Below are 22,530 nucleotides of genomic sequence, written 5' to 3'. Positions count from 1 at the left end.
ATCTACCATACCATACACTTCTTGGATACCGAGATACTTCGAGTCTACACAGGCTCGCATGCACGGAGTTCGAAATTGCAGACCTCGAGCGGGCCGCAGTAGACGAGTCAGTTCGCAAATTCCAGAGTATACCCAAAGTCAAGAAACGACATAGCCCCACCCAGAGAACGCTACCTTGCCATCGTAGATGAAATTCCGAAGTTACTGAGCCCATGAATGCCTCGTCATTGAGGACTGCTCATGGCGACGGCGAGCAGCTTCTGGAAGTCCGGAGTGCCGAGTCCAGTCACCTGAGACCACACATCTATATAAGCCACTGCTTCGCTAGCAGAGAATTTCGGAGACGTACTGGATCCCACCCAGGTAGCGCGGGGAACCCTTCTGTGCCGCAGCCAGGATTACTCCCCGAAGTAATATCATTGAATGCTCCTGCGGCAGCCTGTGAGTACAGGAACGGGTTCAAGAAACCAAGTGGCGGCTTCCCAGCGTTGAGGAGCTGATCATTGATAAGCGCAACCATCGACGCGAAGCCCGGAGAGGATGCACTGGTCCCGTCGAGCACGTTCAGCTGACCATCCTGGACAATCGGAAAGTCGACGCCTTGGAAAGACACGTCCGGATACGCCCGACCTGAAGCGTTGAAGAGACCAGTGTTCGTGTCGCCGAGGGCCTTGAGGTAGCTCTCGACCTGGCTGACCTGGTAGTCGGGCCGCGCGAAGACGTTGGAGAAGCCTCCAGAAGAGAAGGGCGCAGCGACCTCAGGCCTGAACCTTTGCGTCGCTCCCACGGAGGTGACACTTCACACGAGGGGTGAGCTCCACATACGCAAGGGTGTGCATACACACGACTTACTATGGGTAATCAGAAGGGAAGCTTCCGATGAATGACTGGCCGGGGCTGCAAGCCGATCCAGGGGACGCCCCCGCCACACCGCCGTCCCCGGACGCGAAGATGACGGACATGCCTCGAAGTCCGAGCTGCGCATAGCCATTGCAGATCGTCCTGACCAGCCCCCTTTGAGCTGAAGTTGTGTCAGACACACAACATGTGTACTCACTGTACTAGCGCAGCAAACTCGACATCATCTTCTTCGTCACCTGCGAAGCTCGTAGTCATCACCGTGGGGAGGTCCTCCTGCTGCAGTAGGAAGCTGATCTCGTCGAGGAATGGGGAGTCGCCGGCTGTCCCTTGTCCACCTCCCACAGATATGAAGGCGGTGGGTACGCCGGTGGCAAGGCCGACTGTATATTGGATATCGAGCGACTGTCTCGCACCAACGTCAGCATCCATGAGCCCGTGTTTATCGATGGACGGAATACGTACAGCCTCGGAAGTTCCTGTACCATTCGTCAGGCCTCCGTTTACAGAAACAGGCTGGAAAGTTCCATTCGCGGTGTCAGGGAAGTTCTGCAGCGCGACCAGCATTGAGTACCACGGATCTAAGGCTTAGAACTAATGACATACCTCCAGATCTTCAGAATTGGGAACCTCGTCCAAGAAACCCGACACTGCGATTGCGTTACCGCTCGCGGTGGCAGGAGTTGCAGGAATGTTGTACAGAGCCTGGAGGCACTCGGGAGTGGCGCCAATGCTGCATGCGGTGGCGACGCCTGCTCTCTTGGACCGACCTCTCTCCAATCTCTTGGCCGTGACCAATTTCTGCGCAGTATTGACCCGCAAGCGGCTGGATGGCAAGATGAATTGAGTCGTGGGGTAGACGAATGAGACGTGCTCCTCGAGGTCGGCAGGAAGTGAATATGAGAGTGTCCGAGTCAGCGTGGCGTTTGTCGCATTGTGAACGTAGGTCGTGAAGTTGGCATCCAGAAGCGCATTCGCCCGGTCTACGGGGAGTTCGATGGTGACCATGTCTCCAGAAGGCGAGATGCTAGATGGCGCGATGCTGTTACTACTCAGCCAATCCATTACTGCCTTGACACTCTCGGGCCGGGGAGCGACGAGTTGCTCGACCTATTCTGTAAATCAGATACATTGTGTCCAAGTTGCTGGCTGGCCTCGTACCTCAGTCTTCGACTTGTGGCGTCCGTAGTTCGCGCTCTTTGGATCGCTCACATCCAGTAACGCAGAGTGGAGTCCATCCACGTTACCCAGAGGCAATGCCACAGACAACCGCAACACCCGTATGGGATCTCCCGTGGTGTCCAGAGCAGCAAATCCAGCAGGCGGCGCAGCACGGCTACTTCTGACCGCCAATTTGGACGTAGGACGGGACATGGCAGAAGGGAGAAGGTATAATAGGAACAGACCGGCTGCAACCATCGTCCAAGATAACGATAACGAAAGGAGTGGACAGAGAGGGAGTGGTGGTCAACGAATGGAAGTCACCGGGACTCGAGCGAAACGTACCAGTCGCATTCGCTCGACTCCCAACCTTATATTGACCAGCGGTCTCCATGCTTGCTGTACCATCATTCTCCACCATCTAAGGATACCATTGACACTGCTGGACCCACGCTTGAATTCTCCACGCCGCTGCAGGCTGATAACGGTTTCCGGCTTGGCTGACTGACGACCAAGGATGTTCGAGCTGATTGTATGGCGGGAGGCAATGCTGGTCGGGCCTCAGGATTTTGGATAGTCGCTGCCACGTCTTTTTGTAGACTCATCGCACTAGCAAGTCTGTCCCCGCGACGTCCGCGCAGTCATCATTCTACCAAACTCATACAGATCAGTTTACACCCAAGCGTTCAAGTCTGATATCTCTCACGTACCAATTGCCCACCCCACCGCTTCGTCATCACGCAGAGGATCCGGTTGGGACAAGGCGAGAGATGCAATGGTAGGCATAGCGAAGCGAGTCCAGGTCAAGGAGTGAATGCAATTCCGCGATGTTGGCACGACACATACGAGCGCTTGATGCAATCTTAGCTTAATGTCCGTGAAAGTCGGGAACCCATCTTCAATTCGGCGGATACTGCAAGTCTGGAGAAGGTTCGAAGGCCTGTAAGAGAACATACAATTCGACCACAATATGCGCATAACAAAAGATAGAGCTGTGAGGTATGTTACTCGCCGCCAGGACAATCAAGAATTACACGTCGTCCACCAATTTCCCAGCACCTCCATCGCCAGCCTCTCCAGGCTCATCGACTTGTCTCTCGCATGCCAGTACCTTGCGGCAACGAGGCAATAGACCATACACACAGGGCCGCCTGGGACTGAGCCTTCTCGATCTTCACCGAGATCGTCTCCAAGGTCGCCACCGACTCCGCCATCAATGCTGCTATCCTCTCTCCAACTTCCTCAGTCGTCGTAATCAGCTAGAAATCTGTGTTGAGGGCCAAGGAGGGTCTTGAGACACAGCCACTCCGTCACGGTCTTCGATCCGAGCAGATCCAGCAGTTAGTGCAAGTAGTCCGTCCATCCGTTCGTGGGGAATCCGAGAGCGCGATAGCCAGCCGCACGATTTGCGCCGAAGAAGGTGGCGAAGCAGGAGTTTGCTCCAGGACGATATGCCATTCGGGAAAAGATACGAACGATTGGAACTGCCGGGTTGAGCCGCTGAGCCGGATGGCGAGTTTCATGGTTTCCGCTGCAGAGGTGGCACTGGAAGTCGGCACAGAACCAGGGAAGATTGCGGAACAAGGTGAGCTATCGAACAAATCATAGAGACTGTCGACGTACCACTAACCCCTGATTCTGTCCGAAATTCTCCCAGTCGCACCATCATCTTCAGGCGGCCGATCCAAACAGGTGGACCAGAAGCATCGTGCAAGGGAAGCACAGATCTTCACGAAGACGGTGGTTTTGTGGAAAGTGGCCAGCGAGACAGGGGAGTGACTCGGAAGGGCGCGAATAGGGCTGAGGGCACCGACTACCAAGCGGCCCACGACAAAACTGGACGCTGATATGGAGCGAAAAGTTCAAAAGACATGAGTCCGTGATAAGGAAGAGGACGTTTGAGATTGGTATAGCCGTGATGTTGATGTCCGCGAGCGACCGAATGAACGAATACTCCAGGATCCATCCATCGACAGGGACAATGACTGGGATCGCGCATCGAGCTGATAGGTGAGTCAATAGTTCACGACGGCATGCAGTATGGGAGGAACGGTGACGAGGGTTGGGTGAGCGTCCGTGGTGCCCAGGACTTACTTACCCATATCATCGGAGCTGCAATCAAGGTTAATCAGAAGCTTACTGGGATTCAAATAGCATAAGTCCAAGTGCCGTTCGTCCGTGCGGCCTCTTCTATCTTGGCCAACGACTCCCCTTACGCTAGGATTTCTAGGGAATTGTCTTCCGGGCTGGGTGCATTCATAATCGGCCACACCTACCTCCGGAACTCCAGCTTTCTATTCCTGAATGGTTGAAAGGAGGTAAGCGTACCGTGGCCTCCTGAGTCTTGTTCGCTAGCTGGTCTACCGCAATCTCGCCATGACTGTATCATTGATTCACTACGATTCCGATTCACTACGATTCCGAATCGTAGGGAATTAATGGTACATACAGCGTAACTTTTAAACCGTGCAACATGTTGGCAAGCTTTCACGGCAAACCTTCCCATGAACTCCACACCGCGCTAGCAACGACAGCCCATACCGCGCTAGCGACAACAGCGTTTCTCCGTTGTCTCCAGTCGAACTGCGATGTTTTCTGTACTCTCAGTTCCTGTTCAGGTACAGCAGTTGACGACTCATTGTAGAGGCATACAACACACTCGAGTACAGTCCCTGCAGCTGGCCATGTTGATGAGTGGAGACAAGGGAATAGTTTGAGGTCTCGACATTTGCAACAGAGTATGCCGTAGACGGTTGGAGGCCGCGGCCGATGCACCCAGGTTCTTCCGGGGCTCTCAGTGAAGATGGCGGCATGTCCGAGATATCGGTGACTCCAGGACACTGAGAGCGTTGCGAGAGACATGACCTCGCATGCAACCATGACACCCGAATAGCGCAGCGCGAGTGCTAGAAGACGAGTGCGTTGTTACTTCGATCCGAGTCCCTCCGTTGAACTTTACGTGGGATACAACGCCCTCGTCAGGTTCGGGAGTGCCTAGGTTTGCAAGGTATATGTACACGGCCACAGAGAGTGATCTCGTCGACCTCTGCGTGAATTCAGGATGTCGGTGAGGCTCGTGCATTTCCTCCGGGACTCCCCAGAGATACTTCGGCTGACCTACACTTCAACGGAAGCGCATGGACGGGAGCGCCGCCAACGTGAGTAAATCTGTCAATGGACAGCACTGGTCGGTATCGCCGACCATCCTTTCCACCAGTCCCTACTGCTACATGTCCCCTCCCTCTCGTCCTCGCTGGTGACGCGAGGCATGCAGACAAGCACTTCTAGACATCCCCGTGCGCTGAGACTTTGGATATAACCACAGATATCCGGAACTGAAGAGCATCAGCCTTCCCAAACCGCCGGGCCAGATATACATGACACTCAATAGAACACGAGAGATTCCAGGTGCCATCCCTGCTGCGCCGATGAATCTCTGCTCACCACACTGCAAGGCATTGCGCCGCCTTTGAGACCCAAGATCGCGCAGTTGACTTGCCATCGCGCCGACGGGCGAACCGATATGCACGGTTCCTGAAGGCATTCTTCCAGCTGGTGACGACCCGACACTTCAAACGCGAGGTGAGTTTTGTTGCTTTCGCCGCATGCAGAATACCTGGATATCGAGGCCTGGCCTCCTGATCACCAATGTCGGCCAGATATACAGGTTGGATGCAACGTGCACCACCGCGTCGCCGCTGCTGAACCTACCTATAAAAATGACAGCCAAAGCTTCAGTGGTAAGTAAATGTCTCCTCTCCCATCCGTCTTTCCGGACATGTCATCTCAAGATACTTCATCCCTTTACTCGATGACTCCAGAGGAACTCGAAGGATTGATGGCCAAAATCGAGGCTTTGCTCGACGAAGCCTCCGCAAAGGTCGCTGAAGGAGATGAGCAAGCTGCTCCCGCTCCCGCCCCTGACCCCGCCCCCGTCATCCCCAACTCTTATGTCGAGCAGCACCGTGACTCAACGCCGTACAAGCATATCTCATCCCTCGCGCTTGGAACCACTCCCCCTTCCCCTCTCTATGCCGGCGAACATCTCAAGTATATCGATCCGCGTCCTCTTCAAGATGCCTCGCATCATTCCAGCTTACCACCTGTGGTTGAATGTCCTTCTCGTCCTTCTCAACCACGCACAGCATACGGTTTCGACATCCAGTGTCCTTCTCCTGAACCAATCCAAGAGCAGTGGGATGATCGGACGTGTAATGGCGCTTATGGTAAGTAATCACTCGATGTCGGCATTGATAGTGTTCAAACATCGTGTGCAGACCTGTGGATCAAAGAAACCTCGTCGCCCGACTTTCGAGGCTCCCATCTTCGCCATGCTTCCAGTGGCATCCCACCAACCGCCCCCGTTCCTTCTCGGGCGTACACGCTTCCAAACCTACCCTTGGGAAACCATCCGGGATTCGCATCCTACCTCCAATCAAGCAGTGTCGTCAGTAGTGGTCAGGCAGCCGCGGGTGCATCACCTGCGAGGAACCCATACCAGTCGACTTCTACCTCTCTGACGACCACGAACTCTCATCATTTCCCCCCATTCCAACCCAACCCAACGTTCTCTGACACGCATGTCGCTGTGCGAGATGCTGTCAGTATGCCACACCACTCACGGTGGGCGAATAGAAGCCGTGCAGAGCTCGGTAGATCTGCCCCGAGCGGCGCTCCTCTGCATGCCCCGAGTGCTCCTCCGCATAGCTTCCCACCTCCCATCCACCATGCGTCGGAGGGGAGCACATACCGGTCGCCGCCTGCGCGCTATGGGGTGGCGCCGCCTGGCCCCCCGCACTACGCGCCATCCTCTGCACACACGAGTTCATATGACCATGGATGGGAGGAGCGGCGACCGAAAATTCCTGGTCCATCGTGCTCGGCGGACTCGGGCGTCGCGTTCGAGATGTTTCCCTCCTCCTTTGCGTCTTCTGCGGCTCCCCCCTCGCATTCGACACCCCATGCCAGTTACCTGGCAAATGGCGGCGTTCCTGCAAGCCGCGAGCTGGCAGGGCGGCCGTATGTCGATCCTGACGAAATCCCTCAAACGCCGTATAGTCAAGGCAACAAGAAGTCGCGCCCGGACGACTTCCTCGGCTACATCCAGTACGGCTCCACCTGCAGGCTCGACAGACTCGTGGAAGGAAACGTCACCTGCGTTCCCGACCCACACCATGTTCCATGGCCTCTGGGACCCGACGCGTTGTCGCCCAAGCCTTCGTTTCGAATGAAGTTCGGAGCACACAAGTATGACCGCCAAGTGACGGTGTCGACGACGAAGGGCCAGGATCTCAACCCGCCGACCAAAGGGCGGCTAGCCATCCTCGCGGCGCGCGAGATGCGGACCTTCCTAGAACGGTGCGAGCAGAATAGGAAGCCGTTCGGGTACAGGTTGGATGAGTTGTACTTGCTGCGCATTGACTGGGCGGCCAAGGCTACTCTCCAGCCGAGGTTCGGGGTCCGGAAGAACTAGTTGGAGTGCAGGAGCATCGGAGGTCGCGGCCTTGCTGAGTATGCGACAACGTGTAGTACTAGCTTGGGGTACGTACGTAGGGTCTGGCAGAGTTCTGGCATGATAGGAGCTTCGAAAATCCGAGTAAGCACTGTTCCGTGACTTGTAGGATATGTAGCGCACAAATTGTGTAAAGTTCCCTGTAGGGTGGTGCACACACCGAGCCCCGTAGTCAGAAGATCGCCCACCGTCGGTACAAGAATATATCTATCTAGGGTTTCTTTTCGCGCGACGCGGCCAAACCAGTAAGCATCACGCAGATACAAGACAGAGCGCCGAGAACGATACATCAAGCAAAGAGTTCAGACACAGCAGCAACATAGTACACAATGCGAGAACATCTTGCAAGAGAACACGACACCATAGTGGAAGCACGAGACAGTCACGGTAATCGTACACAGCGACATGAAGGGGAGTAAGCACACGAAAGCGCTCGAACAAGAGAAGCGACATGATATGAGTATGTGGCAATCGAGGTAGCATGAAAGCAAGGCAAAATGGAGGACATACCGAAGCCGTGACGGGATGAGAAGACAACGACGTATGCGATGAGACACAAGACAGAGGCCGTGAACGTTCCATCTGGGACGAAGACAAACCAAGCGAAAATGTTCCCTAACTCCATGCGCATACTTCCGCTCAGGGATCGCACCCCCAGGCCACCGGAGCCAGGAAGCCAATCCCTGTCACGAACGTATGCGCCGAGTCCTCTCCCGTCCATCAGCCGCATAATAATCCTCGTCAAAAATCGGACGCCAAGGTAGAGTAATCAGCTCGCCGTCTGAGCACTCGAGGCGGGCGTCCGATTTGAGGATTCTTATGAGACTGGTGCGCGAGACCACCTAGCGAGCAACGGGGGACGTGAGTATGCGAGCGGCGAGGGGGGGGGAGAACGAGGACTCACCAGGAAAGCTATCTTAGTCGGACTCCTCCTTCTTGCCGGTCTTCGTGCCCTTGTTTCGCGGCGACCCCAGAGAGGTATGCCTCGATTGAAAGTGACGGGTGAGGTCATGCTTGCGACTGAACGCCCTGTCGCAGCCCGGATGCGGGCACTTGTGGTCACGCTTGAGCTCGTGGACGGACTTGACGTGCACGGTGAGGTTGTTGCTGCGCGCAAACTCTGGCTCCACGGGTCAGTAACAGCATACGCGGACAGTGGGTAAACGCACTTTTATCACACAACGGGCACTGGAACTTTGGCGTTGTGTCCTGCGGTTTGCGCCGCTTCGTGACACGCGACTTTTCCTCGGCCTCAGGTTCAAGCATGTCCGAGTCCACGTCTATGTCACCAGTTGCGACCTCGCGCTTGACCACCACGAGAGTCGCGGGAGGACCCATATCTGCGGAGGGAGGCGCCGGTGGCGTAGAAGGGAACACGACATCGTTCATATTCCCTTGCACACCCTCAGGCTGGTAACTGAGGTCATAGGCATCTGTCGCCGCAGCACCGACCTCGTGCTGCGGCGCAAGGTGCCCATAACCGAACTGAAAGTCCGTTGAAGACGGGGTCGCAGGCGGACTAGGGAAGTAAGAGGAAGAAATGGATACGGACGGTGATGGATACTGGAAAGTGAAGTCAAAGGTGCCAAGAGCTGCGTCGCTCAGTTGGGAGTCTTCGTCATCCATCGAAGTGAGGTCGGAGATGGCGGAGGTGGCGGAATAATGAGAAATGGACATTGGAGAAGAAGGCTCTATGGAGGAGCCGGTGCTTGAGCCTGTATCGTCCGGCATCACATACTTGTCGGACGGGGGCGCTAGAGGAAGGAATGGAGAAGACATGGTCGATTCCAACATCCAGTCGGACGCACTGGGCATCCCACCAGAGGAAAGTCCGTCATCGTAAGTGTTCTCCATGTTCCAGTCGTCGATATGATTGTTGAAATCCGCGATTGAACGCTCCCCGCCCTCGAGGCCGGTCGGAGCCTCGTTGGCGCGGATGTTCTGTCCGAGTTCGAGACCAAACCAGTCGCAGAAGCAAGGTCGGTCAAAGTCTGGAGGGCAATTGCATAGCATGATGCAGGCGGCGGCGGAGTATGTGGTAGCAATACGCGCGGGGATGGGGATGAGGACTTTCACCGTGGGTGACATGCAACTTATCACTGAATCAGGCGCTGCCCTGCCTGCGACTTCTGCTGCAGAGAGCTCCTTCTTTCCTTCTCTCGCTCTGCAGACCGTCCATGAGGCCTCTCCCGAGCGCCATCGAGGTACGAGATATGCTGCATCGCGAATCGACCCTTGAACCTTGTTGCAATGTTCCCAAGCCGTCGCGGATGAGGTCTTCGCCCTACTCCGCTCCATCGATCGAGAACGCCGTTCGTGAGAGACCAACTTCGGCAGCCTATGCATGCCCATCCACCACATCCTAACTCGCTATGAGTGCTCGTGCGGCATTCCCTCTGTCACACTCGAAGGAGAGCGCGCCGACTGGAAGAACCTGCTCGCCGTCTGGAACGCCTCCCGGAGCTCGGCGAAAAGCCAGCCGTCTAGGTGCGCCCGATCCTCACGCGCTTCCTGGCTGTGTTCTACACCAAGTACCGGAGCGGGGGCGCGCACTCGCACCCGAGGCTATACGGCGCCGACGAAATGAGCGGTTGGATCACCGCGTTTTGCGTGTTGAGCGAGGGAAAGTAGCAGGCGGGCTCGTCGAGCGATATCACGCACCTGCGCGAGCCGCGCTCGGGCACAGACGACAGCAGGTAAGAGAAGTGTACGTGCATTTGTTGTTTCTCTTGTCTACCAGCAGGATTGCTGATACGTCCCCATTCTACAGATGCCAACATACAGCTCAGTAAGTGGTATCTCCTCGACGGGGTGTCGTACCCTACACTCTCAATAAAGTCCCCAATCCCACACGATTATTGCGAGGTTGATGAGCTTCTCGACGATAACGACACCCAGTTCGAGTACATGATGGTCGCGGGCCTTATCGGGTCTCTTCGGGAGTGTGATGAAGCAAGTCCTGGCTACCGAAGAATGACACGGTATGGCCGGCGCGCATGAGTTCATGTTCGTCAAGGGAAAGCGCGAACTTCAGGACCTATTCGCGCGAAGTTCTCAGAACACGCGTGCGAAGGAGAAGAAGAGAGGATGTACTTACTTGTTCCGTGTATCTGCGTATTTTGATGAACGATATCAACTGCTGTCTCGATTTTCATCCTGAGCTTGAATGTGTTCCCGGCACGATGCTCGTCGTTCAAGACTGGATAATTTCATACTTTCAACATTCTGCCCTGCGCGCGGCGAGCTGAGTCCCATGTGGGGAGGATCCAATCATTCCGGGGCTTCCGGCCATGTTCCGCATGCAGGAAGTCGTAGAGAGCAGCGTTGACCGGAGCGGCGGAGGCCAGGAGAGAGGCGGTCGACAACACCGTTCGAGTATAGTGCCCAGCAGATAGCGGGAGTAGGATGCGGGGACGCGGAGGACTGGGACGGTGGTCCAGATGATGTCGGAGAGCTTACGCTGGGTCTTGAAGTGTCTCGCGTGTAGGACGGAGCCAAGATTAGAGGCTGTGGGCATTCCAGAGCGGGTGGCTTGACTGACCAAGAATGATGAGCATATGGAATCATGAGAGGTGTGGAACAGACATCGACGGTCTGTGAGATAGCAGCAACATCCATGCAAGCTGATGACATACCTTCCGCTTCATCACCCGCAATCATCCCATCGGCAACTCTTCTGAGCAGAAGGTCCCAAGTTCCTCCGACGTGATGCACTTGAGTGTACGCGTGAATGCAGATAGCGCCATTCTAATGAGAGAGGTAGACAGCGTGTATAAGAGCCCGAGAAGTCATCCGAGTTGCAGAGGAAGAGATATGTCACATACACCGACCGACAAAGAAGATTATGGCATATCGCTGCCCATACAGACTTGAGAGGGCTTCATCGTACACCGAGGCATCTGTGACAAAAAGACGTGTCCAAAGGTAACTCACATGGCACGGCGAAGATGAGACAATGTCTTGAACCTGCCGGAGACCACAAGGGAAGTTGATGCCGAAGCGTATACAGCACAAAGACCGTCACGATCTTGCGGTCATGTAAGAGGAGCATGCCAAGTACGAAGAGTGAATGAACGTCGTCAAGATGATGCCGGAAAGTCCTGGCTGCGAGTCTGTTCAAAAACGCGCGGCTGGGATAATTAAAGAGGTAGTTGGGACACATCCGTGGCCAGGGCGACTGGTGCAACAGAGGTCGAGGGAAAGGCACAGAAGAAAGTGTTGCGGCGGTGATGTCTCTTGTGGGCGCATGCACCTTATGTAAATAACTAAGCTTAGAAGTCTGTCGGCCTGGTGGTCTAGTAGTATGATTCCTTCTTAGGGTTGTCCCAGAATGGAGGAGGTCCCGGGTTCAATTCCCGGCCAGGCCCGCCTGCAGGAAATTTTTCTCCCTGCCACCATCTTAGCTAGAGCGCGGCTACGTTGAGCTCGCAACTTGTGCGACGTTCATCATCTCTCTGTTTGTTGCTCACAGCGAAGCACAAGGAAGAAGTACCGAAGACCTTGAGATAACTCGCTGTGCGGTGACATTATGCATCAAGGCACGGTGAGCGCATCGCCGCTTACACTTGTGCGGTCGCGCCCGTCTGCTCTGAAGGTGTGTGCACACTGCACACTGCAGAATGCCCGACAGTATGAAGAAGCTCGCATTGAACACGCGCACACAGGGCTGGCATGCCTAAGTATTTCGATTTATGAGCTACCCCGCCCCTACTATCGTCTGCCCACTCCCTCTAGACCCTTGCTGGCACACGTCGTCCTTGGGCTGCGCCCGCCACACGATAATGCACGAAGATGGACGACATCATCGAGGACATTCGATCTATGTACGTGATTGCGCTATCTCTCTGGCAAGCATCCCTCGCTGACTGGAGGGACCAGCACCCTTGCGACATCACTATATGACGCCGCGACAGGTGAGAGTATATGACACGCTCATGATGGCACGATTGGTCTTACATTTTGACTAACTGCAGCCCTGTTTTGCTACGACTACTGCCTGACCTTCGGAAGAGAGGTCCAGTATATATGGCCCCTGCGTCTTTCGGTACCCTCACTTCTCTTCTTTGCCGTCCGATATCCTGCCCTCGTCAACACTGCTTTCATCATCCTAGACCAGACATGTTGGAGAGGCATGACAGACGAGGTACGCAGCTATTGACGTTTCAATTTGACACAATAGACTGACCGCTCGAGCCTAGAGGTTGGTCTCTCTTAAGCTTCTCGAATAGCGTTCCCTGAAGGCTCAGCTTTGGTTGCTTGACTCCATGCAGCTGTACGATTATGGTTCGCACACAGATGGCCCTCAATCTTATCCTACTAATCTCAGCTGCGTGTAAGCCAATTGATCTCGTCCCTCTTCTTCATCCTCGGACTAATGCAAACGCGTCAGTTTTCTCCGGACTCCGCGCGTACGCATTATGTGGGCGCAGCCGCGCTGTTCTCGTTCTCGTTCTGCTATTGGGTCTCGTGAATCCCTCGATCTCATTGGTATGTAACATTTCTTCGCTGTTTGTTGCACTCGTTAGACCACTTCGGAGCTGATGGCTGATAACTTCGCAGGTCACGTTCATCCGGTCGGATACTGCTCTGTTCTCGTACCCAGTCCGTATATGCGGCTTCTACTCAGCTGTACCCGGGGAGACGTTCGAAAAGTAAGTGACTCCACTCCTCTCGACTTCGGTTTCCGAAGTTTTTGCTGAAGTTGCTCTCTAGCTGTGCGTATGCCCTCATGTGATCCGTATAATCCGTCACCTTACGATCTTATTCGAACAGGGATGGTGATCGCACGAACCTCATCTGTAGTCGCAGATGGACTTGTACTCGCCATTACGTGGAGTAAGACTTGGAACGTCCGAAGGGAGGCTCCGCCGATGAACTTCGCCTCGAAGATCACTATGGTGCTCATGAGAGACGGTGCGTATACAGCCCTACCCACTCGCGCGACTTACCCTGACCTTGCCGACGAACAAGGAACGTTCTATTTCACGTACGTCATCTTCAACTACCCACGTCCGCGCTGTTTGATAGCCTCGTAACTTGCATGCTCAACCCCGATGCGCTCATGCAGGATACTACTGATCATCAACCTCGTCGCTCTAAGCCTGAGCCGAGCCTTCCAGGTATGACTCCGGTTGCTCCGCATCAGCTTGTTGTCGCTGATCTGCTTTGCAGTTGATTGAGGCCATATCGACCTGGATAGCAGTGTAAGTCTCCACTACAACCCGAGTTTCCTCTCAGTGTTCACTCTCCGGCACTCGCGCAGTGTCACCTCGATCATGATGTCGCGCTTCATCCTCGACCTTCATGCCGCCGCTCGCCTGCATACGGTGGACGACACATCGTCTCCGCTCACTCCTCCCGTGTTCGCAACCGCGGGGACAAGCGTTAGCTCCTTCTTCGGCGTCCTGACCACAGATATCTCTGTCGAGCCGATGGACGCTCTGTCGCGGGCCTCGGCGGACATCTAGCCACTCGGCATCGTGCAAGTCACGAACAGAGCGAGCCCATCCATATCTTCATGCCGACACTGACGCTCGTCAAAGTGCACTTCGAACGACCCTCGTCCCATCTCGGAGAAGGCACTCCCTTCGGCGTCCACAGTACGCGAGCTAGACAACGTGCCTGCTGCGTTCACCACCTCGTACTGTGTTTATTGTTTACTATATCACACACGCGGAATTTCAGCTGCGAAATAAAATCGCTTTATCGTCGCCACATGCTGCCCTCCTGTCTGCCTATTATCACAGTACAACTTTGTACTCGAGCAAGCGTACAGAAGAGAAGCTATTCAAGGCACATTGCCCTATAGTACAAACGTCATCGCGGCGTGAATAAGGGAAGGGAAGGGTGTGCATAGAGCATATAGTGGAAGAACGGCGGCTTTGTCGAAACGCAGCGTGCGTGTCATGCTCGTGTATGCGCACGCCGCGCTCCCTGCGGAGAATAAACACAGAGTGGGACCAGAGATCTGAACAGTCGAAGGAAAGGCTCCGGGAAACTTGTAAGGGCGAAATGCCTAGGTGAGGAGCGCAATGCGCTCCATGGACGCTTCTGAAGAGTTGAATCGTCACAGCGCCGAGGGAGTGGATAGTTCAGAGAGCGTGGTGTGGTGGAAGGAGAGTGTGGTAAGGCGTCGCATGCGGCGAGCCGGGAAGTCGCGAGATGATGGGTGCGAGAACTGGCGATGTACTTGTGCGACGACGTGTCGGCGTGCGCCAGGCTAAGCGGAAAGCGGGAGAAAAGCGGGAGAGAGAGCATGCTGAGGAGCAAGCAGCTGGGCCATGGAAGCGCACGACGGTGTGTGCGGCACGTCCAACACAGGCCCCGCGCTCTCAGCGCGCGTGCATCTCCCCAGATACGAGCATCCAAGGGACAGCACACGGCCTCTTCATCCTCACCCTCATCTTGATCATCCTGAGCCAAGGTCTTGAGATCCGGGCGGGGGAACTGATCTTGATGAGGGCGAGGACGGAGAGGCCGTGTGCTGTCCTTTGGGTGGTGGTATTCGGGGAGATGAACGCGCGACGAGGGCGCAGGGCCTGTGTTGGACACGCCGCACACACTGTTGTGCGCACGTCTCCAAGGAAGCCGTTGAGGTCCAGGGAAGGGCGTAGGGGCCTGCTGTTCGGACTTGCCGAGCTGCAGGCGCGCACGACCCACTATGGGCGGCGACGAATTCAAATGGAGGGGTTCACTGTGGAGAACGTGTCAGCGATGGTCGACAAGGCTTGAATCAGATATGCGAGACAAGGAGAAGTGGTAGAAAAGTAATGACAGTGACATACCGGCGATCGCGTGAGTGTCCTCAGTCGTGTGATTAGTGCTTCTGTAGGATATGGTTCTTGAGGTCTCCAGGACGCTTGTATTTGCATGGGCAGAGGGGGCACTGGGAGCGCTCAAAATTGGGGTCATGCTGCTCCTGCATGTGCTGGCGGAGGTTACTGTGGCGGTTCTTGATCATGACTAGCGTGAATAGCATTGGTCATTGAGGACCCAGTGTAATGCGGCGTAGTGAGCGACATACCTCCACATTCTGGGCACTCATACAGCCTCTTGGGTATCTGTCCTGCAGATGATGTGGTGCTAGTTCTGGTGCGTCGTGGCTTGCGCAAGGCATCTGCGGCGGCGGTATTTTATTGTAATGGCCGGACAATGTTTACCTTGCCATGGTAATGTCCAACGGGCATTGCCTTGGCTGTCTCGCATTGCCCGGCATTGCTACGGACGGCTAATTGATTGCCAGTAGTTAACTTGAATTGCAATGTGTTACCTGTCAATGCAATATCTCGGAACATCGGCTTTTTGCGTGCCAGAGCACACCTTGCAAGGCAGCGTTGTGCGGGTCGGGCGACCATGCGACCCGGCAGGTGGTGACCTGGGTCGCAATCGTGCGACCGGCGTGCCGACCTTGATGCGACCCGACTTTGGTACCGACCCGGAGTATACGGGACGAATGGCGGCCCGTCGTTCCCCATCAGTAGGCACGTTCCGAAAGTTGAGACGGCGGATATACGTCTTCGAACGAGCGCCTGAAGAAGTTACACCCCCGACCCCGTCGCTTCATGCATAGTGTCACCGTTGCGCGCAAGTTGCAACAGCGAAGGGCGAATGGACCCCGCGGTCGAGTGTGCCAGTGGAAGGAATCACAGTAGTACTGGGAAGTATTGGTCCCAGTTTCGCGCTGTATCGCAGACTCGAATCGTGTTGAACTCTATGCTCGTCCCTTGATCTGTCCCAATCAGATCCGGCTTAGACTGCATTCGTGAGAGATAGGTGAATCTCCACCGCGCTGGAAGTTTCCAGTCCAGGTTACAACCGGCGGAGGAGTATAGAGTCCACTCTTGCAGTCGCTTAATTTGTATCCACCGGGAGAGAAAATCAACTCCGACAGAGTCTATGCAGACATGATATATGAAAAGACAGCGGAAAGTTGAGGAATGCGTTGCTTGTATCCTTCATCCTTCCAGAGGGGGCTCTCTGCGACACGATTCGTGCGTCACGTGAGCCGTTTGTCTGCCCAGCGTCCGACTCCTTCCATGTTGGGCCCAAGGTCAGGTCGGATATGCGACCTTGCTTCTGGCAGCACGACTTCACGCCAGTCGCACGCCGGTCGTGCCGACCGGCACAACGCTGTTGCAAGGTGTGCATTGCGGCGACAAGGTGTCGAATTGCAGCACAAGTGAGACTCCCAATGCCCATTTCAATGTCACAAATCAGTCATCACATCCAAAAGCGAGAGCAGTATAGATCATTTTCATTCACAGCGGTAAGTAGTACAAGGACACGGGGTTCAAAGACCATATTACAAACGGCTAGACATGGCGTAAATTAAGAAGACGTCGGTGAAGGTTGGACGGCCTGAACCTAATCTTCATCACGCACCTGTCCCAACCCATCGCTGAAGTGTGTCAATTTGCTTTGAATGCCACGGAGAGAGACAGAGACAGAGCGCGAGAAACAGAGAGAGCGCGAGAAACAGAGAGAGCGCGAGAAACAGAGAGAGCGCAAGAGACAGAGAGAGCGCGAGAGACAGAGACACAGAGAGAGCGCGAGCGCGAGAGACAGAGACAGAGCGCGAGAGACAGAGACAGAGCGAAAGCGAGAGACAGCGAGAGACAGTGAGAGCAAGAGACATTTGGAGGCGCGATCGCCGCGGCGGCTCCCTACGACTTAGACAACTGGCCAGGACCATCTACGCCCTGCGGACCCCGGAGTGGGGGGCACTGGCAACCCTCTGGCTAGTGTCTTCATCGAAGTCTCGTGGTGTCTGCTGAGTGGCGTGCTAAGCGGTCGACAGGCTGCGACGGTTGTGCAGGAGTCTGAGTCTTCTGGGGCTGGGGTCCTGTATGTACGGCTGGGGTTTCGTGCGATTGTGCAAGAATAAAGTCAAGTAGCTGCTAGACGTGGTAGGCGAGATGGGGGAGTGGAATGGAGACGACGCGAGCTACCATCGCGCCATCATCGTGTTTAAGTACGTAGCAGTGGCCGGTCTTGCTTTGTCCGCCCGAGGCCGTGAACAAGACGCGTTTGAAACTCCGCGGGCGCGTCGGGTGCGTCGAGTGGCAACCAGGTGGGCGCCGCCATTTGGCCCTCCCTCGGCTTCGATGGAGGTCACGCAGACGAGGCAGACGAAGGAGAGAATGATTATGCCCAAGGAGGGCTATTATGCCGTGGACTAATCGCGCTATGCTTGGGGTCAATGCAATGTCATTGCAATACTTCTACTGGCTCGTATAGTGCATGCATTGGCTCGTTAGACTACTACCTCGTCCACCTGTGGTCTACATTGTGCCGCCTTGGTCGTCAATGCATTGCAATGACCGTTACACTCTGCCAGCGCTCGGCTTACCCGTTATGGGTTGCAATGCCCAACGGGCGCTGCCCGGCATTGCACAATTTCCGCGCCTTTGCTGATGCAGGGGCCTGTTGTTGGAGCGACATTGAGTGGCGATGTCTGTGGTGTGGCGGGTGCAGTGGGCTGTACAGGGATGGCAGCGGAGATAGATGAATCGGAGGCGGTGTATGGCGTCCCACATAATACGTACATGGGAAGACCAGGAGGGAGGTTCGGGAGAATCCCCGGAGAGTCGAGCATGACCAGCGCCGGAGTCGGAAGGTGCATGGGGAACTGCCAGGGATCTGGGGAAGCGATGAACACCGCGTGGGCAGGAATCGGCAAGGGGGGTGTCACGGGGGATTGAGGCCCGAGGGAGTTGGGTGAGTCGCTGACCCCAGGAGAGGAGAGGGATGGGACCGGGCTGAACACTGTGTCTGTAGGAGAGACACAGAACGGGACGGCTGCACTAGAAGATGGCGGCGACGCCGCCGAGGGTATGTCTGGAGCAGTGAAGGGCGTCTGATGCGACGGCGCGTGAGAAGAGGAAGGTGGGCATGGACACATGTCCGGGGTAGTATGAATCGGTGCCCCGAGTGTCCCAGTAGGCGAGCTTGTGTGCCCAGGACCTATCTGTGCATACAACCAAGCTTCGAACTCGGTCGGAGACAGCTCGAACAACTCGTGGTGGAGCCAGGCCGCGCCGTCGTCTGCATAAGAGGAGTCCGTGGTCCCATCGGTATCAGGGACAGCCGCCCGATTATCAGGCCACGGATCAGGAGGAAGGTAGGAATGGTCATGAGCATGAGGTTCGTCGTTGTTGGGCATATTGAACATATGAGTCAAAGCGTGCATGGCGGGTCTCACAATGGGGGTTGAGACTTGCAGAAATCTAGCGGGACCAAGCGATATCTTATAGATACACATCCTTAATCGTTGACGTACCTGCTGCGAACGCTGCGGGGATTGCTCCCGAGCCTCGTTTTCATCCACGATCGGTGATAGGTCGCTTCTCCTAGTACGACGCTGCTCTTCACCGCCTCCGGGGCACAAGGACCTATCTTGCCTCTATCATCATTTACGCGACTGAATAAACGGTGAAGATGGCTTGTCAGATATCATCGCGAAGCTAGTGGGTCATGTAGAGTGTCCAATACCTCTCACGAGACTCTGGGCTTGGAATTGCTGAGACAGTCTTCGCACACGAGTTGTTCTTATTCAGTTACTCAAAAATATATTCGCAAACATCCTTGTGCGGCTCGATTGTTTGTTTGAGAGCGGTGAACTCTCAACAATGCAAGCCGGCAAAAGATCAACTAGAACGCATGCAGGTCTACGAGGCGGTGAATTGCATCGTACATATGCAAGAAATGTGAGGGGACACCAGGCAGCAGGAATACGAAGCCTTGCTGAATCCCGATGTGAATATCTCAGAACAGCGAGAAAGGATAGGGATGTATGTATACATGCGGTTCTTAGACAAAGCAGAAGAGACCGAACTCCAGGAATTGCGTGAGAGGTAAGACAACAAAACTCACCTGGCTCATCGGCGTAGCAATCATAACTTCAGCTACCCGTATCACAGTAGAGCACGCCGTATAGGCGAGAGTCTTCGAATGACCATGACACGACAGTTGACTGGTCGCGATGAGGGAAACGGGGAGTTCGAAATGTTGCTCGGCATTGCTTCTCTGTGTATTGCAGGTCCACGTTTCCAGTCCATACCAAGCACCCTCCAACGCACTTTGAACAAGTACGAGAGAGAGCCTCAAATGAATACGATGAATGAGCAGAGCAGAACGACGGTAGAGAGGAGTTGTGTTGCGCGGCGGCCATCAGTCGGGACGCAGTGGGCGTTTGCCAAGCCACAATCACAAAATGAGCATACAAAGCCACCTTCGAGCGCTTCGTGGGTTCCACTTAACCTCCGAGTCGCTGACCCTCTACTTTCTACGAGCGGTGTCTGCTTACAAGCTCAGCGGTCTTGCGGGCTACATGCAAAAATCCGATCTATCACTATGTGTATGCTCAGTATCGACCACACGGTACAACAGGCTGTTTGTGTTGAACCAAGGGATCTATGTAGAAGACTCTATAGCATTCATCCGAACTACTCCCTTCCGGACCGTACCAACGAACTTTTCAAGGTTACGGTGATCAAAATAAGCCGGAGAGAGGACAAACAGTGAGCCGTTTATCCTTTTCTGCTAGAAAAATGTCGACACCTCCTCAAGGACGATGGCAGCGCCGTCTGCTTGCCTATGGTACGTGTTTGACTACACTCTCCTGTCGTCGTTTGTACTCATCACGTCCAAGGTGATACTCCGACTAGAATAAGTGCTAGACTAGGCGATGCCCGGGCGGCCGATCATTCGTTCTCAGTGGGCGTCCCCGGCCCGTGCAGGGTATGCGGTCGCTCCCATGAGAAAATGCATGCCATTGATGAGGGTTGGGGAGGTCGTGTATGGCGTTGATTGTGGCAGATACAAAATCTGGTGCGTGTTTCATATAATTGCGTTGCCGCACCCTATATTCCCAATAGCGTGAACGTACTCGAGGAAACATACGCATGTCCCAGCTCAACAGTTTAGCCCGATGAGTCCTCGCTGCTCACATGTGCACTCTTCACTAGACCCTCAGTTGGAATTACTTACGTGATGCGGCCCTCGTATGCCCATACGGCCTCGAGTATCATCGTCTGGTATGCATGCTCATCCGCGTCCGGAGTCAGACTATTTGCGTCAGGTCGCGTTCACTCTGCGGTTTAGAGTACTGCTCGGCATCTGTCTGAATGGGTTGCAGCTGGGATCGCAGTGGTCTTATGGGTGTAGACGGCGTCGAAGTGACACGCGACCCCGATAGTAAGGTGAACGGCTCCGAGATCGAGCGGCAGGGACGGTTGAGTTGACACCGGAGGAACTCATGGCGTTCGTAATCGAGTCATGCTGTATGTGGGTCTGCGTAGCACAGACAAATAGCATCGTAGTTGAACCGGAGACTACACACTTCTGGAAGGAGAGCGTTATGGCATATATGGATAGAGATAGAAACAACGTAACGACGAGCCTCTGCACTTGTGCAGTAGTCACGTACGGACACTATAATAGCCGAGATGTAAACGAGGATATGGGACTGGAATGCGGAGTCGTATTCGTACAAGTAACATCAATCTTGTCACGGTACACGTATCGATGACACAGCTGGAGGCCAAACCGCTCCAGGCACATTGAGTATGATTCACGGGAATCGTACCCAATGTACTGGGAGAGGCGGTCCATTTTATATCCGAATCATCGAATCTTTCGAGTAGACGAATAACCACGACCGGTTTTGCGAATAGTTGAAAGTTTGGATGATTGAGATATAGAAGGGCGTGTCCTGTCGATCTGTGGGGAGAAGGCTCGTCAGCTATGAGAGAACCTCAGGTGCATTTCCAAGTGAAAGGCAGGCGAGCGACAAGTGCACTACGTACCTTGTGCGGGTCAGCAGGGAGTCCAACGGGTCCTGAGCCGGTGTTTCTCGACGTGTGCCTTGCGGTCGCGTTCCCTTGAGAAGCTACTGCCACAGTCTGGCCAATCGCATGGGAAGCGCGCCCTATTCGGGTCGTGAAGGTCGTAGTGGCTCCAAAAGTTGGAGGCACCGCCGCTGCGATGTTCCTTGATAGCTGCCAATCAAAAATATGAGTACACGCAACATGGGCGCGACGACAGTCTCAACAGAAGAGACGTACCTTTGCCGCATATGCAACAGACGAACCGCTGTATACCCTCTTCGTCGAAGTGAACGAAGTAGGGAGAGGGCACAGGCGACTCTGCGGAGCGAGAGGAAACGTCCGTAGAAGAGCTGAGCCAGAACGCTTCTGGGGACAACATCTCGGAGGGACTGTCGCACGGCGAAAGGATGTCGGCGGGCTCGGGTAGTGTGCTGGAAACCTGAGCCGCGTTCTGCAACTCCGCCAAGACCACTCGGAGGACTCCGGGTATTTCCGCGGGAGACGTACGCCCCAAGACCGCGATCACGAGATCCTTGGCTGCGCCTGCGGGGATGTGAGCTGCGACTATGTGACAAGAAGTCTGATGAACACGTACTCGCAGCAATGTAGATCGGTTGAACGGGATGTCCGAGCAGTGCATCGGTCGGGAGGACAAAGGGACCGCTCAGCTGACCGTAGAAGGGTTGAAGACAGGCAGAGGAGGCGTGTCCATGGAAAGAGAAGTCGGCGGCGTAGCATCCGGATCCTGCCGGAGGGTACGATGGGTCGAAGGCACTGGCTTCATCCTGAGTGCAGCGTTGGACCTGAGAAATGATGTCGGGAACTGGAGGAAGAAATGGAGAGAATGCAGACATATTGTTGGAGAGCATATCGGAGGGATGCATAACTGGAAGAGGGACCTGAGACATATATTCTGCACGGTCAACTGGTCAGCATATATGCACTGTATCGTGCGACATAGATGCCATGTGCGGTCTGCGCCCACGTATGCGCCGAGCACTGCACAGAGCTTCTAGGCTGTAACGTGGTCTGCGTCGTGTATCGATTCAGCGATCGTCCGAGACCATCGCATTACTGTTCGCATCCTATCGAACGTGTCGGCATCTATGTACCTCCCGCACGTACCAAAGCTGGACTCCGGATATGTAGGGGAGAAGAAGAGCAGCCCACAGT

General features: G+C 54.9%; 9 protein-coding genes and 1 non-coding gene across 10 annotated transcripts; 4 read left to right on the top strand and 6 right to left on the bottom strand.

Annotated features, from left to right (window-relative positions):
* Window positions 1-224: 224 nt before the first annotated feature.
* Window positions 225-2,232, bottom strand: L226DRAFT_570597 (family S53 protease-like protein; the record flags this gene model as incomplete). Its single annotated transcript, XM_067684453.1, has 7 exons — window positions 225-290; window positions 350-797; window positions 853-1,002; window positions 1,058-1,263; window positions 1,324-1,407; window positions 1,465-1,968; window positions 2,020-2,232. 7 exons carry the CDS (start codon window positions 2,230-2,232, stop codon window positions 225-227), a joined length of 1,671 nt encoding a protein of 556 aa, XP_067536163.1.
* Window positions 2,233-5,670: 3,438 nt separating this feature from the next.
* Window positions 5,671-7,757, top strand: L226DRAFT_49468 (uncharacterized protein). Its single transcript, XM_067677491.1, has 3 exons — window positions 5,671-5,759; window positions 5,841-6,245; window positions 6,297-7,757. Exons 2-3 carry the CDS (start codon window positions 5,858-5,860, stop codon window positions 7,490-7,492), a joined length of 1,584 nt encoding a protein of 527 aa, XP_067536162.1. The 5' UTR covers window positions 5,671-5,759; window positions 5,841-5,857; the 3' UTR covers window positions 7,493-7,757.
* Window positions 7,758-7,803: 46 nt separating this feature from the next.
* Window positions 7,804-8,394, bottom strand: L226DRAFT_534505 (uncharacterized protein). The gene has a single exon (XM_067680690.1). The coding sequence runs from the start codon at window positions 8,259-8,261 to the stop codon at window positions 7,914-7,916; it is 348 nt and encodes a 115-aa protein (XP_067536161.1). The 5' UTR covers window positions 8,262-8,394; the 3' UTR covers window positions 7,804-7,913.
* A 54-nt stretch (window positions 8,395-8,448) lies between these two features.
* On the bottom strand, window positions 8,449-9,619 carry L226DRAFT_612603 (uncharacterized protein; the record flags this gene model as incomplete). The annotated part of the gene is made up of 2 exons (XM_067686410.1): window positions 8,449-8,651; window positions 8,701-9,619. The coding sequence occupies 2 exons, from the start codon at window positions 9,617-9,619 to the stop codon at window positions 8,449-8,451; spliced, it is 1,122 nt and encodes a 373-aa protein (XP_067536160.1).
* A 638-nt stretch (window positions 9,620-10,257) lies between these two features.
* Window positions 10,258-11,248, bottom strand: L226DRAFT_534504 (uncharacterized protein). Its single transcript, XM_067680689.1, has 4 exons — window positions 11,167-11,248; window positions 10,629-11,067; window positions 10,352-10,568; window positions 10,258-10,295 (listed from the first exon to the last, which is right to left on the bottom strand). Exon 2 carries the CDS (start codon window positions 11,046-11,048, stop codon window positions 10,749-10,751), a length of 300 nt encoding a protein of 99 aa, XP_067536159.1. The 5' UTR covers window positions 11,049-11,067; window positions 11,167-11,248; the 3' UTR covers window positions 10,258-10,295; window positions 10,352-10,568; window positions 10,629-10,748.
* Window positions 11,249-11,815: 567 nt separating this feature from the next.
* Window positions 11,816-11,898, top strand: L226DRAFT_t113. Its single transcript has one exon. It is a non-coding gene; the product is annotated as a tRNA-Pro (tRNA).
* Window positions 11,899-12,130: 232 nt separating this feature from the next.
* On the top strand, window positions 12,131-14,261 carry L226DRAFT_49377 (uncharacterized protein). Its single transcript, XM_067677461.1, has 11 exons — window positions 12,131-12,354; window positions 12,410-12,444; window positions 12,505-12,674; window positions 12,778-12,863; window positions 12,921-13,018; window positions 13,091-13,186; window positions 13,304-13,444; window positions 13,502-13,517; window positions 13,599-13,650; window positions 13,703-13,734; window positions 13,794-14,261. Exons 1-11 carry the CDS (start codon window positions 12,323-12,325, stop codon window positions 13,996-13,998), a joined length of 963 nt encoding a protein of 320 aa, XP_067536158.1. The 5' UTR covers window positions 12,131-12,322; the 3' UTR covers window positions 13,999-14,261.
* A 2,504-nt stretch (window positions 14,262-16,765) lies between these two features.
* L226DRAFT_534498 (uncharacterized protein) lies at window positions 16,766-17,460 on the top strand. The gene has a single exon (XM_067680688.1). The coding sequence runs from the start codon at window positions 16,953-16,955 to the stop codon at window positions 17,202-17,204; it is 252 nt and encodes an 83-aa protein (XP_067536157.1). The 5' UTR covers window positions 16,766-16,952; the 3' UTR covers window positions 17,205-17,460.
* Window positions 17,461-17,719: 259 nt separating this feature from the next.
* Window positions 17,720-18,854, bottom strand: L226DRAFT_49337 (uncharacterized protein). Its single transcript, XM_067677434.1, has one exon. The coding sequence runs from the start codon at window positions 18,789-18,791 to the stop codon at window positions 17,883-17,885; it is 909 nt and encodes a 302-aa protein (XP_067536156.1). The 5' UTR covers window positions 18,792-18,854; the 3' UTR covers window positions 17,720-17,882.
* Window positions 18,855-21,346: 2,492 nt separating this feature from the next.
* Window positions 21,347-22,211, bottom strand: L226DRAFT_570592 (uncharacterized protein; the record flags this gene model as incomplete). The annotated part of the gene is made up of 3 exons (XM_067684452.1): window positions 21,347-21,528; window positions 21,595-21,900; window positions 21,953-22,211. The coding sequence occupies 3 exons, from the start codon at window positions 22,209-22,211 to the stop codon at window positions 21,347-21,349; spliced, it is 747 nt and encodes a 248-aa protein (XP_067536155.1).
* Between the last annotated feature and the right edge of the window lie 319 nt (window positions 22,212-22,530).

This window comes from Lentinus tigrinus (assembly GCF_003813185.1).
Source record: "Lentinus tigrinus ALCF2SS1-7 unplaced genomic scaffold L226scaffold_10, whole genome shotgun sequence".
Classification (NCBI taxonomy): domain Eukaryota; kingdom Fungi; phylum Basidiomycota; class Agaricomycetes; order Polyporales; family Polyporaceae; genus Lentinus; species Lentinus tigrinus.
The sequence above is the reverse complement of the archived record's forward strand: the minus strand, read 5'-3'. Positions and strand labels throughout refer to the sequence as shown.